The sequence below is a fragment of the Columba livia genome, chromosome 9, assembly GCF_036013475.1.
Source record: "Columba livia isolate bColLiv1 breed racing homer chromosome 9, bColLiv1.pat.W.v2, whole genome shotgun sequence".
NCBI lineage: Eukaryota > Metazoa > Chordata > Aves > Columbiformes > Columbidae > Columba > Columba livia.
In genome coordinates, this window is record NC_088610.1 from 224,723 (window position 1) to 240,524 (window position 15,802).

At 53.4% G+C, this 15,802-nt stretch overlaps 1 protein-coding gene across 1 annotated transcript in view; it reads right to left on the minus strand.

The window, feature by feature from the left end:
- The window catches only part of WWTR1 (WW domain containing transcription regulator 1), a 48,534-nt gene that overhangs the window by 4,129 nt on the left and 28,603 nt on the right, over positions 1-15,802 (minus strand). Inside the window, exons 3-5 of the mRNA XM_065073290.1 lie at positions 6,795-6,961; positions 1,766-1,899; positions 1,260-1,372 (exon numbers count right to left, since the gene is read on the minus strand). Of these exons, the coding sequence (XP_064929362.1) occupies positions 1,260-1,372; positions 1,766-1,899; positions 6,795-6,961 (414 nt within the window). The remainder of the gene's footprint in view (positions 1-1,259; positions 1,373-1,765; positions 1,900-6,794; positions 6,962-15,802) is intronic.

A 15,802-nucleotide genomic window follows, 5' to 3' on the forward strand; every position in this document is an offset into this window, starting at 1 on the left:
CATGTGCACTTGTGAGCATTGCTGTCCTCTGCAAACGCTCCCTCAAAACCACGCTTGCCTGCGCAATGCGCCGTTTTGCAAGAGCCAACTCCGTACCCTGGCCCTGCTCTCAAAGCACGAAGGGCCGTTTGTGCAAGCCGTGTGCACCGGGGGGAGGCAGCGCCGTCCTGACCCACTGGTGTGCACCGCGGGGAGGCAGGGCTGTCCTGACCCACTGGTGTGCACCGTGGGGAGGCAGGGCTGTCCTGACCCACTGGTGTGCACCATGGAGAGGCAGGGCTGTCCTGACCCACTGGTGTGCACCGCGGGGAGGCAGGGCTGTCCTGACCCACTGGTGTGCACCGTGGGGAGGCAGGGCCGTCCTGACCCACTGGTGTGCACCGTGGGGATGCAGGGCCGTCCTGACCCACTGGTGTGCACCGTGGGGAGGCAGGGCCGTCCTGACCCACTGGTGTGCACCGCGGGGAGGCAGCGCCGTGCTGGGCACACTCGCGTGCACCGCGTGCACTACACCCTACGGGAACCCTGCAGCCCCGCGCTGGCCAGGGGCACAACTGTAAAAGGGTTCTGCTGCAGCTGAGCTCTGCAGTATTGTATTACTTTTTCATAAACGAATACCAACACGTGTGGAAATGTTTACGAGAGGAGCCTGTCAGCCTTCGCACCATTGGGAACTTCTGATGACTTCAAAAGGAAGTTTAGGTGAGGAACGGCTGAGAGTTTCACTCTCTGGAAAGGAACTTGTTGACTTCTTAGTAACTGATTTCAGTATTTTTAACACCACGAGGACACTGATATAAAAAAATACATACCAAAACCTACACTAGCTAAATACATTCTGTTAGAAGGGAAATCCAGCTTTGCCATCGCAAGAGACTTACTAACTAGGCTGATTCCCAGAGCTGGAAAACACAGAGTGTACCAAGAGTGTAACCTAAGACCAGACTGGCACTCCTCCTACCCTGGACAATGGTATGAACACACAAATTAAGGCTCACATTTTCCAGCTTTCACTTACTTTGTTTAATATCAGGCTAAGGTAAAAAGGGTTGAATCTGGACCTAAGTTAAAGCTGAAACCTTCTAGGCACTAAGGACCTTTTAGGCATTTTCCCCCAGAGTCTTGGTCTGTTTTCTTGCATAGGGAAGTGGGAGATTATCGTTCGGTCATGCAGTTACAAAACACTACTGGTTATAACGTGAAGTTATTAATACCACAACACTTTAAGTTATTAATACCACAACATCAGAGTATTCTACCTGTATCCATCTCATCTACGTTGCTGAGGAAGTCTTCGGGTGTTGTTGGTATACTGTAGCATCCTAAGCCCAAGCCGCTGTCCGTGCTCTGTTCCCTGGAGTGGTATGGGCCGCTGTAAATAGAAACACGAAAACGGCTCAGTAAGGATGTTCTGTTAGACTTGGTCCCCGATCGCGTTGTTTGAAAACAGACAGCACAGTAGGTCAGGCATTAAATACTGAGTCATTAAGCCTTATTCTCAGCTGTTGGACACTAACGTGGTCATGTAACATCAGCCCAAATAAAAAGCAACCGAAGTGAGCCCACTCTTAATACAATTAAAACGAGCCGTTACCATTTCTTTGATTTTTCTAAACCGAAAGATCTCAGGTCAGTTTCTCGGCCATACCCCTCTGTTCACAGTAGTTACAAAAGAAGACGATGAGGACACGACTTCAGAGACATAGCTTTGAAGAGCAGAGAAGGTGACGGGACCGACTGTCCATCGAAGAGGCCGTGAACTTGCCTGTTGAGGAAAGGGTCAGACCCATTGCTCGTCAGGGGCCTCATGTCCTGTGCCAGGGCAGGTGCGCTCAGCGCGGTCTGCACGGGGCCCACGCCGTCCGAGTCCATGGGCAGCTGTCTGCACAGGGCGGCCTCCTGAGGACAGACACACAGCGGAAGAGTCACCCGAGCGCTCAGAGGTACCGTGACAAGAGAACACGTAATACAGACACATCTCCTTGTTCAGCGAGCAATGCTGAACAATGTAACTGATGACTGTTTGTTTATGTTGGTGTGAAGAAAATCAGGATGTAGACAGACAGCATGTTCCCCCGTGCTGGCTCAGCCCCGAGAACCTGCCCGCCCGCCCGTCCGTCTGTCCGTCCTGCCTGCAGCTGCGTGCCAGGGCTTCCCGTCCGTCCCACTCCGCAGAGCCGCTCGCCCCCCGCCCTGCCCGCGCTCCTGCATGACGCAGATCACAGAACGCTCACAGCAACGGGCTCACTGCAAACCGCCAGCGAGGGGAAAAGCCCGACCCCGAATGAGCACACGTGCCTGCAGGGCAACCGCACCTCCACCGCCTTGCTGCCCACAGAGAGAATCCCCGCCAAACCCAGCCACCCGCGTTGTAACGCACACAGCTCGAGTGTCACCTCGCCATACACTGACGGCTCGTCACAGCCCGGCGTCGAGCGCCCGTGGGGCCGCGGGACAGCCGTGCCACATCACACGGCAGCTGCGCCTTGCTGCTCGGGAGGGCGAGCTCTCTGAGAGCCGCAGCGACAGCAAGAGCAGTTTAAAACCCACAGACTCAAACCGGGTCTCCCGCGTGTCCAACAGCTTCAGTGAAACCGCTCTCGGCCCAAACTGGGGCAAAGAGAGCACGACTGGGCACTGGGACTGTGCGAGCTGCTGCCACACGACATCATGTGCTGTATACCGAGCCATAGAGTACTTAATATGTTAGAAGAAAAGCACTGAAATCAAGACTTTGACCCAATAATCTGCAGAATGAACCCTCTGCCTGGTAACAGGCATCTGCCCAATGACTGTCTCACATACACCAACCTCAGCAACTAGAGCCAAAGGAAACCTGTTTCCGAACCTTCCTGGAAGATAAATTCAGTGAACCAACCGTGACATCTAGTGGTACGCAGGTCTACGCAAAGGCTGCTCAGCTGGGCTTTCCAGACAAATACCCTGAGATCTTAAAATAACGAAGCTCTGCCTGGTTTTACCTAGTTTACACGACCTTTTTTTTTTACGAAATAAACAAAGGAAATATTTAATTTAAATCCAGGTAGAAAACTTTCTCCACTGAATGTACTATAGAAAAGATTAACATGTTTTTGAAGATAGAATATGATGTTTTGCTACGTTTTCCATTTATTTCCTCATTGAGGAGGATCGGTCTGGTCTCTTCATGAGTAATGTAACAATTATTCATTGGGAATTAACATATACTGGTGCCCATTAATACAATGTTTACTTTATAATCACGTTATCTATCTATTCACTGATAAAGAATAATTTACATTAGATGGTGTGATAATTTACTATGTGTTAAGAATGAATAGTCTGAAGATTCTTGATGGAAGCGTTGCCTTTTGTGCCTGTACTCTTCCAGACAAGGTGCACGGTGGCGCCTGAGCGCACGGAGAAGCGCTGGGACGTCCCCGCAGAGCCGGCACAGGTTCCTCACCGACACCACCGCCGGCCGCTTCCGTTGCAGGAGGCTCGTGACCAGCAAGCAGATCATCTTTTTCTTTCAGTAAGAAAGAAAACCAACGCTCTTGAGGATAACGCTGAAATAGGAGCTGCCACAGGGCGCTCTGAAGTGCCGCCCTTCCTGCATGCACCCCGTCTGCAGTCATGTGCACCCCATCTTTAGTCGTGTGCACCCCGTCTGCAGTCATGTGCGCCCCGTCTGCAGTCATGTGCACCCCGTCTTCAGTCGTATGCACTCCGTCTGCAGTCGTGTGCGCCCCATCTTTAGTCGTGTGCACTCCGTCTGCAGTCGTGTGCACCCCATCTTTAGTCGTGTGCGCCCCATCCTCAGTTGTGTGCACCCCGTCTGCAGTCATGTGCACCCCGTCTGCAGTCATGTGTACCTCGCCTGCAGTCATATGCACCCCGTCTGCAGTCGTGTGTGCCCCGTCTGCAGTCATGTGCACCCCGTCTGCAGTCATGTGCACCCTGTCTGCAGTCATGTGCACCCCGTCTGCAGCCGTGTGCACCTCGTCTGCAGTCATGTGCACCCCGTCTGCAGTCATATGTACCCCGTCTGCAGTCATGTGCACCCCGTCTGCAGTCATATGTACCCCGTCTGCAGTCATGTGCACCCCGTCTGCAGTCATGTGCACCCCGTCTGCAGTCATGTGTGCCCCGTCTGCAGTCGTGTGCACCCCGTCTGCAGCCGTAGAGGAGGACAAACCAGAACAGAACGCCACGGCCGGGGAAGCCCGCGGCGTGTCCGCGGCAGCTGCTGCGCCGGAGCGAGCTGGCCCTGTGGAATGCAGGGCCTCCCACGCAGCGCCAGCACCAGCACCAGTGAGCAGCCGGCTCAGCCTGCCCCCTTCACAGCTCACAGTGGACAGGAGCGCGGTGACGGCAGGAGCCACTGCACCCGGACCCTGACAGCACGGGTGGATTCTGCACCTTCTTTTCCTTGGGTGGGAAATATGTTGTTCCTCAAGAGCTCTATGGGTTCTGAAAACCCTCATAATGCAAAGTGATAATGCCCTGCTGTATGTAACGTGGAGCTCACACAAACCCAGGTGCAGGGTGGCACTGGGGGCTCCATCCAGCACGGCTCAGCTGCTCAGGGCTGTGCGTGCGCTGGGTTACAGGCAAACGCAGCCAGCAGTGCAGGGAAACCAGCCCTGCTGGTAATGACACAACTGTTTTGAAGCTTAATTTGCTCCTGTCCCGAAGCAAGAACAGAGCCAAAGAGAGTAAAAATAGCTAAACATGTTCTTAGCACGACAACAATTATGACTAATCCCATACCAGATATCCTACGCCCATCTCTGCTATGTTCTGAACTCTCCGTGGGGAAGAAGTGAAAGCCCCGAGGTCAGTGCTCAGGGCAGAGATCAGCACCTTCAACACACAACAGCTCTGCACACACAGGTAATGGGTCAGCGTGCAGCTCCAGCAGCTGGTGTCTGCAGGGCTTCCAGACTCGGGGCCGAACCAGGAAAGTCAAACTCGGCCCTGACAGGAGAAGGTAATAAATTCAGAACACCGATGGAATCACACCTGTGTTTCACCCTTTCCGCAGAGCGCTGGGCGCTTGTTTAACGTGGAGCGGTACATACAGATACTCACCAAAGACGCGGGAGTAACCGCATGAAGACAGGCAAGTGCTGCCACAGGAGCTACAAAAGCATGTCATTTTAATGCCTTTTTTTTTCCCAAATGCAGCTAGATGGTGCTGTATAGTTTTGAAATGTATTAATGAACTTTTGTTAATGACTTTGGTTAAGCAATTTTTTACAGTTCTTATACATAGATTTAGAGGTAAAAGAGTAAAAAGATATAAATGAAGCAAATACATAATTGTAAGGTGCTTTTACAAATACTCTGAGTGTTTGTGCGACTCTACCCATCAGAGCCCCATTTGCGCCGTGTTCCCGTCGCTGTTACAGAAGGCACCGGCAGCACGGCCCCGTCCTGCGCTCGCTGTTCTGCACCCGGTGAGGCCACGGGGCTGCAGAGGTGCGACCCCAGAAATCTGACTTACGGATGGTTTGTGCATGGGAAGAAACGCACAATGACACCCTTGTTGTCAGAGGTCTGCAGTAGCACACGGACCCGCAGCAAACTGCGTTTTCTGTATATGAAGAAAATAAAGCCCTTTCAGTACAATTCTGGTAATCTTTAATTTGGTGACTGCAATAATGTCTATTACTGCTTTTGAAAAGTGATATTTTGGTAAAATGCAATTAAAAATTATTTGTTCTGAAATAAAAGCACGGAAAAAGAGCCCCTCAAATTCTCAATAATTACAAACATTAAAGACCTTCTCTTCAATTAATTCTGAGACAGTATGCTTAAAAACCTGAAAAACAACAAACAAAAGAAACAAAACAACAACAAGCACAACCCCAACAAGTAAAACTGACATTCAAAGTCTGCAGAGAGGAAACCAAACAGCCGGCTGTTCATCTGCGATTTTCTGAAAGACGAGAAAACTTTGGAGCACCTCTCCCTCGCGGTCCGCCTGCCCTGGCCGTCCGCATCCCCGACCCACACCCGCAGGCTTGACCGCGCCTGGGTCCCCTCCTTCGCCACCCACAACGTCTCCCGAGGCTGCGGAGACGCGTCCTTCATGCTGTTTCTGAGAGAAATAGGTTATTTCCTCTAAGGCAGCTGATTAATATGACATGCGAGACACATCGCCGGTGGGGCTGTCCATAACAGAAGGAACACAATTGTTAAAACTCCCTATTTCCTTAAGGCAATGTAAAGGAAGTTACGTATCTATTTTGTACAACATGAGTCATTCTATAGAGCTGAAACTTAAGAAGTAGAGCAATAAACAAAATATCCACAAAGACTCATGTCTGAAGTCTTCAAATCAGAGGTATTCATGTAAGATGAAAATGTGATTTTATTTTCATTCAAAGGCCAAGGATGCAAGTTATAGAACTTGGATCAGAGTCAAGAGCAACTCTGTGTGTTCTGCCTTAACCTTCAGTGAAGTGTGAACATGGTCTGCTACACAAACCAAGTGAAACTGCAAACTGATCAGTGATAACTGCTCCGGATTTATACACAGGTGCAGAACAGAATTTGTTGCTTGCATTACTACTACAGCTGGTGAGAAAGACAGCCAGCGTGTGACTCCTGACAGACGGCCGTTTTGTGGTGTTCAGTGCTAGCGTAGAGAAAAACATGAAATGTTTATATTAGCTTTTTGGTGGGCGTTACGTAAAACAACAGTTAATCTTGCCATAAAGTGACAGAGCTACCAATTGTACCCGGTAAAAACGCAGAGGCGATGAACCGAAGTCTCTCGCACAAAATCCAGCAGTATCCCCGGTTACCTGTCGCAGAAGCTCCTCCTGCCGCATCCTGATCCGCTCCCGCTCCATCTGGATCCTCTGGAGCCGCAGCTTCTGCTGCTGCTGCTGCTGCGCGGTGAGCGCGCGGGGCAGGGCCAGCAGGGGCCGGCTGTGCGCCGCGCTGCCCGCCAGCGGCTGCGGGCCCGCACCTGCGGGGCACAACACACCGGGTTAGCATCACTGTGCTCAAACGGCCGAGGCACCCACCCAATCCGGCAAGCACTGCCACTCGCAACTGCTTAATACATTATTTTTGCTATTTCCTATGTGCATAAAACATGAATGCATATAATACAGCAAGTATTTATAGTCACCCTGGTGTGCTCAAATATTTACCGAACGATATCTACTAAATGACATGCAAGTTTTTCATTTGAAAATTCCTCTACAAGTGTGTGTCTATAATATGCAGTAAGCTAGTAAAAAAATTGTCAATCTTAACGTTTGCTTTATTGACGGATCTAAATTAATGACTGTACAAATAATTACCAGCATAAGTAATGAGCACTGTGTGCGTTTCCACCCCTAAGAAAGCAAAGCACTCTTCTTTCAACAACGCAGGGGCGGGAGGTGTTCCCGTGGGACACAACCGCGGAGGTGTGCTCCTGGGGCTGTCACCCGCCTCCGCCAGCACGGACGAGCTGCAGCGGGAGGTGTTCCCGTGGGACACAACCGTGGAGGTGTGCTCCTGGGGCTGTCACCCACCTCCGCCAGCACGGACGAGCTGCAGCGGGAGGTGTTCCCGTGGGACACAACCGCGGAGGTGTGCTCCTGGGGCTGTCACCCGCCTCCGCCAGCACGGACGAGCCGCAGCGCTGCGCACTCATCCGTAAATGACGGCATTGCTGTTGTATTTCACAGCAGCGTTTCAAGCACTCCTCACCTCACAGGTGCTCACACACCACAGTAACGAAAATCACCCTGAGAACTGTAATGAAGAGAGAAGGTGCATCTGATGAGACCCACTGACCAGCGGGACTGGCAGAGGGTGCGAAAGCGGCACATTAAAAAGGTACCAAAAACTATCAGACACTACATCTTTCCCTAATACCCTTAACATACTTTCACCTGATTTTTCATAGCAGATGAAATGCAAAGAAAACACAATGCAACGGAATCTGTCGCACACCCCAACTGCGGAAGCGCAGCGGTGAGGGTCAGCGCAGACGGCTCCCGGGTGTCTGGCCGTGCTGCGCAAACACGGCCCTGCTCCAGGCAGCTCAGCCCCGCGTGTACCGCGCTGGGCAAACACGGCCCTGCTCCAGGCGGCTCAGCCCCGCGTGTGCCGCGCTGGGCAAACACGGCCCTGCTCCAGGCGGCTCAGCCCCGCGTGTGCCGGGCTGGGCAAACACGGCCCTGCTCCAGGCGGCTCAGCCCCGCGTGTGCCGGGCTGGGCAAACACGGCCCTGCTCCAGGCGGCTCAGCCCCGCGTGTGCCGCGCTGGGCAAACACGGCCCTGCTCCAGGCGGCTCAGCCCCGCGTGTGCCGGGCTGGGCAAACACGGCCCTGCTCCAGGCGGCTCAGCCCCGCGTGTGCCGGGCTGGCGAGCTCACGCTGCGGGCAGCGTCACTGCAGGTCACCAACACAGGTACCAGCTTCACCATCAAACCCAGCAAAAGTCCTTAACAATCCGCTACTGGAAGAACTGCCCAGACCCACTGCGGCTTTAAAGCAGCTGTATCAGGAAAGTTTAACGAGCTCTTAAATACAAACCTGTATAAAATTAACCTAAAAAAGATGCCAACTTCAGGCCTGCCGTAGCTCCTCTCAGGAGCTACATCATTCAGGTAAGGCAGCAAATGAGAAAGGTCTAATAAATTAGAGACTAAGGTGTCTGATTTTAGACCTGATTTAACACAACAGAGGGATTTGTAACTCCTGTGAATTCTGGATATGCAAGGACCATATTGTATAGTCAATGTTTTACAAAGAAAACCACAATAGTCTTTTGCACATCTGATTAACACCTGAAACCTTATCTGTAGGCGTATTCAGACTGGGAAACGAATCCTTAATTCGCCACTTTGGCAGGATATTCAAAAGGTCCATCTGGGGAATAACTCCACAAACGGCAGGTGAGAAACTGGACTGTTTGTCAGCAAACCCGATTCGTACCCATGTAAAGCAGCGCAAGCCTTTCGCTTGCAGACAGAACACTGCTGCTCGGTCGATGCTGCTCACACTGTTAGTGTGAACTGAACAAACACCATCTCCTCTGCTTAAATCCGGAAACTATAAAGCAGAGCAGAATTTCTGTTGGACGGGCACTTTTATTCAGAGCGCTGTTATGGAAGAAATGCCAAGTCTTTGTGCCACTCCGTGGGGACGGGTGACCATGCTCACAGCTGAAACAGCCGGTTGGTGCCCTCGGCAGCGGGAACCGCTTGGCCATGGACACACAACCACGGGAATCGCTCAGCCATGGACACACGACCACGGGAATCGCTCGCCATGGACACACAACCACGGGAATCGCTCGCCATGGACACACGACCACGGGAATCGCTCACCATGGACACACGACCACGGGAATCGCTCACCGTGGACACACGACCACGGGAATCGCTCGGACATGGACACACGACCACGGGAATCGCTCGCCGTGGACACACAACCACGGGAATCGCTCGGACATGGACACACGACCACGGGAATCGCTCACCGTGGACACACGACCACAGGAATCGCTCGCCATGGACACACGACCACGGGAATCGCTCGCCATGGACACACGACCACAGGAATCGCTCGCCATGGACACACGACCAAGGGAATCGCTCGCCATGGACACACGACCAAGGGAATCGCTCGGCCATGGACACACGACCACGGGAATCGCTCGCCATGGACACACGACCAAGGGAATCGCTTGGCCATGGACACACGACCACGGGAATCGCTCGCCATGGACACACGACCACGGGAATCGCTCGCCATGGACACACGACCACGGGAATCGCTCGCCGTGGACACACGACCACGGGAATCGCTCGTCATGGACACAACCATGGGAATCGCTCGCCGTGGACACACGACCACGGGAATCGCTCAGCCATGGACACACGACCACAGGAATCGCTCGCCGTGGACACACGACCACGGGAATCGCTCAGCCATGGACACACGACCACGGGAATCGCTCAGCCATGGACACACGACCACGGGAATCGCTCGGCCATGGACACACGACCACGGGAATCGCTCGGCCATGGACACACAACCACGGGAATCGCTCGCCATGGACACACGACCACGGGAATCGCTCAGCCATGGACACACGACCACGGGAATCGCTCAGCCATGGACACACGACCACGGGAATCGCTCGGCCATGGACACACGACCACGGGAATCGCTCGGCCATGGACACACAACCACGGGAATCGCTCGCCATGGACACACGACCACGGGAATCGCTCACCGTGGACACATGACCACGGGAATCGCTCGGCCATGGACACACAACCACGGGAATCGCTCGGCCATGGACACATGACCACGGGAATCGCTCGGCCATGGACACACGACCACGGGAATCGCTCGCCATGGACACACGACCACGGGAATCGCTCGCCATGGACACACGACCACAGGAATCACTCCCCATGGACACACAACCACGGGAATCGCTCGGCCATGGACACACGACCACGGGAATCGCTCGCCATGGACACACAACCACGGGAATCGCTCGCCATGGACACACGACCACGGGAATCGCTCACCATGGACACACGACCACGGGAATCGCTCGGCCATGGACACATGACCACGGGAATCGCTCGGCCATGGACACACGACCACGGGAATCGCTCGCCATGGACACACGACCACGGGAATCGCTCGCCATGGACACACGACCACAGGAATCACTCCCCATGGACACACAACCACGGGAATCGCTCGGCCATGGACACACGACCACGGGAATCGCTCGCCATGGACACACGACCACGGGAATCGCTCGCCGTGGACACACGACCACGGGAATCGCTCGCCGTGGACACACGACCACGGGAATCGCTCGCCGTGGACACACGACCACGGGAATCGCTCGCCGTGGACACACGACCACGGGAATCGCTCGCCGTGGACACACGACCACGGGAATCGCTCGGCCATGGACACATGACCACGGGAATCGCTCGGCCATGGACACACGACCACGGGAATCGCTCGCCGTGGACACACGACCACCCTGCTCTCAAGAAATGTTTCCCTCTTAGCAGTGAGCTTGGGAAATGCTGGAGGAAAATGAGACAGAGGGGAAACAGCACGGCCTCTGCTGCACCCCGTTTTTATCTTCGACCAAAATGCACCCGTTCCCAGCCAAGCAGCAGAACAACATCGTCTGTGACGCGCAGAGCAAGCCGTTCCTTCTCCCTCCCTACCCCCGCATTCCCAGTGAAAAACACGCCCAGCACCTAAAGCCAGTCTGGATTATGCGTGGTACCCGTGTACTGCTTTAAAATTAACTGACATTTTTGCAAGGATTCTTTCACTATATAGGGCAACAGCATCATTAACAGAGTTCTTTTAACAAGAACATCTCAGATGTAAAATACTTTCTAGAAGAGATGCAATATTTTTCTGTCTGAAGCACTGAGATATCTGTGTTCCTTTCTGTCTTTCTCTCATCGCTTGTACCAAGTGGGCACTGAAATCCCGGCTCAGCTCCGATCCTCCCAGACCTGGACGTGTTTGTGCCACAAGGGGCCCGGCACAGCCAGCACCGTCACACCTGTGACGTCAAACGTGTGATACCCCTAAGGGTCTCTTCCAACCAAAACGGTTCCACGACTCTGTGATCCGGTATCGCACAGGTCCAGCACATAAAGACTGCGGGACCACTTGGGAGTGCAGCTGCAGGATATTTGAGCTTCAGTGGCAAACCCAGCTCAAGACATAATCCCAGTTACAAGCAGCCCCGCAGTAACGCAAGCTCCTGCGGGTTCAGTCGATGTGTGGTCCGCAGGCAGCTGTGTCCACACACACGACAGCAGGCTTCACGTGGCACCGGAGCGCTGCCGTCTGTCAGTCCTGCCGCGGCAGCTGCCCGTCCTGCCCACGCGCTGCCCTCGCCCAGCTGGCAGAAGCATTTTTGTGGCCACAGAGCACACTAAAAATTGCCTGCGGATAAAAGGAAGCTATTTGCTGGCTACATCAGTTCCCAGCAAAAGTAACTGGGCAGCCATGAAAACGCTTATGTGCACCCAACGTGGGAGTCTGGGGGGGAAAACAAGCTGTTTGCAGGCAAGACGGAGCAAGGCCAGCAGCGGTGTGTAACTTCATCACCCAGACAGGTTAGAGTGCGGTGCTGGGAGGGCAAGGGCAGCAGTGAGGCTGCGTGCAGAACCAAACCACTTCCGCAGCGGGAAAACAATACACGGAACCACATCTAAAGATACAGTTAATCTGGTCTTATACACATTAGAATAAGCAAGAAATATTCTAAGTGCAATTATATAAATTATATCAGTGTAAATCTGGTGTCAAATTGCCAGGACCACAAGCACTGAGGCAGGAATTTAACTCCTCTTGCATGCATAAGCATGTGCTTGAATTTTTGGCATGTCAACGGTCGAGTGAATAGAGCAACCACGCTAAGAATCCAGGCTGGCTGAAGCATTAGCACAATGCAGTAAGTTCTCCTTAGGAAAACTGCTTTCATCTGAGCAGCACACGCGAGTGACAGACCCAGGCACAGGAGGTAAAGATCAATAGCCCGAATGGCGCGCACGGGACACGCTCGGCGGCAGCTGGAGCGCTGTTTGTCACGGCTGCCTGCTGCCTTTGCTGTGTAAAACGCCCGCTGATCCGTGCCCATGTGGCAGCACAGCTGAAATTACACATGCAAGAAGGGAAAGAACAAGACCATACGAAAATGCTGAGAAATATGTCTCCCTGAGCTATGGTGCCAAATAACCTTCCAAGTCACTCCTCATGAGGACAGAGAGTATTTTGAGGAACAAACTGTATCTTGGAGTAAATGACTTTTCTCTCAAGCACTACTGTCCGTTGGTGCCCACCACCAAGAAGCTACGGCAGCTCAGCACAGCAGGTAAGCATTCCCGCAGCCTGACATCAGGGGTGCAGAACCTCCGACAGGTCAAGTACGCTCTAAGTTCATGACCGTATTTCTAACAACCAAAAAACCCCATTCTACTGCCAAATAAACCGCTTTCCACCCTCGAGGTTTGAAAAGGCTATAGGTCCACCCAGTTCCACCCTCGAGGGTGGGAGCGGGGGGGCACGGAGGTGATGAAATCCATTTTCTTTTTTCAGTTTCATTCAAAACCGGTTTATAAACACACAGATGCTAAGGCCCGGGTTCTGACCCTACCAGCTGCATAACAGCATCCACCCACTTGACTTGTTCTTGAGTGAAACCATTATAATGTCTTATAGGCAAGTTTAGGACTCGCGTGGCCTACTTTTGTGAAGTCAAATCTAGTTGTTGGGTATGTGCACACTCACATATAAGGCACATTAAGTTAATGTAACCTAGCTCAGAACAAATATTAACTAGAAATAAAAAGAGTATAAAACATTAAGACTGCTCGGTGATTATTTGCTTATATCTATTACAGAAACAACATGAAACGAAACCCTGGGGCATTCTGCAGCGCCCTCCACGAGAACTGCTACGTTCAGCTGTTCTAAGAATACATCCGAAGGGTCAAATGCTGCACGTACAGTAACAAACCAGCTGACTCCGGGAACCAGCTGAGGAATAATTAAACCACGGCAGATTCGCAATATGCTCTTTGCACTGGTTCCACTGAAAGGCACTGAAATAATCATGGGCAAGCCTTCAGTTGGCGTGTTAAGTTTTAGGGCTCTTCCACAGCAGCAGTTCACATGTGAGGGCTCGTGGAACACGTCCTGCAAACCCTGCAGATTTCGGAAAGCACTGCCCACCCCCTTCCAACAACCACCGTATGTTGAGAGCACAGATTAGTTTTCTTACTTAGAATCATAGAATCATTCAGTTGGAAGAGACCCTCAGGATCATGGAGCCCAACCATAACCCAACCAACTCCAGCACTGCCCCATGTCTCGAGAACCTCGTCTAAATGCCTTTTAAACCCCTCCAGGGCTGGTGACTCCAGCACTGCCCTGGGCAGCCTGTTCCAATGCCCCACAGCCCTTTGGGGAAGAAATTGTTCCCAGATCCAACCTCAACCTCCCCTGGCGCAACTTGAGGCCGTTTCCTCTGCTCCTGGCGCTTGTTCCTGGGGAGCAGAGCCCGACCCCCCTGGCTCCAAGCTCCTTTCAGGCAGTTCAGAGATCAGAAGGTCTCCCCTCAGCTCCTGCTCTCCAGCTGAACCCCCCAGGTCCCTCAGCCGCTCCATCACACTTGTGCTCCAGGCCAGGCCTGGCTGCACTGAACAGGTGTGGATTAGTCCTGTGCTGCATCCAGGGCCAGTCTGGGTCTAGAGACAGCTTTATTACCTGTAGGTGGTGCAAAGCCCATACTAACGAATCCTTCTGCACCTTGCGAAAGCACGCAGGCCTATCTAAACCACGTCTGAGATGGGCTTCCAGAAGCAGGAGCTGTGGAGAGTACAGCACAGCGATGCCGGTGGCGCCCAGCATGACCGCTCTGGAGGAGCACGGGAGTCGTTCGATCCCAGGTGAAGTCTCCTGGAACCCACAGACTACAGTGCAGAGACACCCACTTCATCCTGTGGAAGCGTATTCACCAGCTTTGAGAGGACCATTATCAGGCCTGGGCTAGATCTTCAGGCTTGGGCTTGGCTGCATGATGTTCTCAAGATAAAGACTCCTAAAATACCTGAATGCGGAGGGGCTTACGCTGAAAACTGCAGCTTCCTGCATCAGCAGCTATTATCTCGGAGAAATTCTGACCCAAGAAAACCAGAAATATTCAGGTCAAAGAACATAAAGAAAGTCTACTAAGAAACCACTAAAGATAAATGGTGTTTCCATGTTCCCTGCAAACCTGGCGGCAGCTGGAATCCTTGAGCCAAACAGCGCACAGGAAGGAACCGCGGTGACGTGACACAAGGCACAGAGAGGCTCTGGCAGCGCTGATGCAAACCCCACAGCCCCCACAGCCCTCCTGGGTGAACTGTCCCCGGCATCCCACAGGCTGGCAGAGCAGCCCAAACTACCGAGAGATCCTTCAGAAAACCGGCCGCAGTGGTGCTGCACAAGCTGCAGCCAAAAGCACGTGCCACTGCAGTTGTGACGGACGAGACACGGGACTGGCTGGTGAACAGCTCCAGCAGGGAGATAAGCGGCTGCAGGGCTCCTGCACGTGCTGTACGGCGTGTGTGCGTGCAAAGCAAACCCGGCGGCTTGGGGCGGTTCAGTACAGTGCCGATGTGCAGCACATCCAGCACAGTTCACCGGAGCTGCGCTGTCCCGCTGCAGCGCATTGTCCCCAGCCACCCACTCAGCCCCCGCACAGGCAGGCACCCCATTCCTGCCCCCATCAGCAGGATGGAGAGGGAATTGGAAGAGAAAAGCAAGAGAAACCTGTGGGTTGAGATAAAGACAGTTTAATACGTGAGGCAAAGCTGTGCACACAAGCACAGCAGAAGAATACACCCGTGCGTTCCCACCAGCAGGGAGGCGCTGGGCCGCGTCCTGCGCAGCCGCCACGCCGCACGCCTAGGGGCTGCTGGGGAGGGCAAGTGCCATCACCACCACCGGCTCCGTTCCTCCGGCTTTTCCAGACCTTGCATTGCTGAGCGCAGCGTCACGCGGTACGGAACATCCCGGCAGCAATCCGGAGCAGCTGTCTCGCCAGCGGCACCTCCCCGTTCTTGTGAACCCGCAGCCTCCCTGCAGTGCAGACGGAGACCCACCAGAAACCCCGGAGAGCCCAGCTCTGCACGCTCTGCTCAGGCACAGCCAGACACAGGTGTGTTACCAGCTGCTCCCGAACACGGCTCCGGAACACAGCTCAAGGACACAGCTCCAGAACACAGCTCTGGAACACAGCTCTGGAACACAGCTCC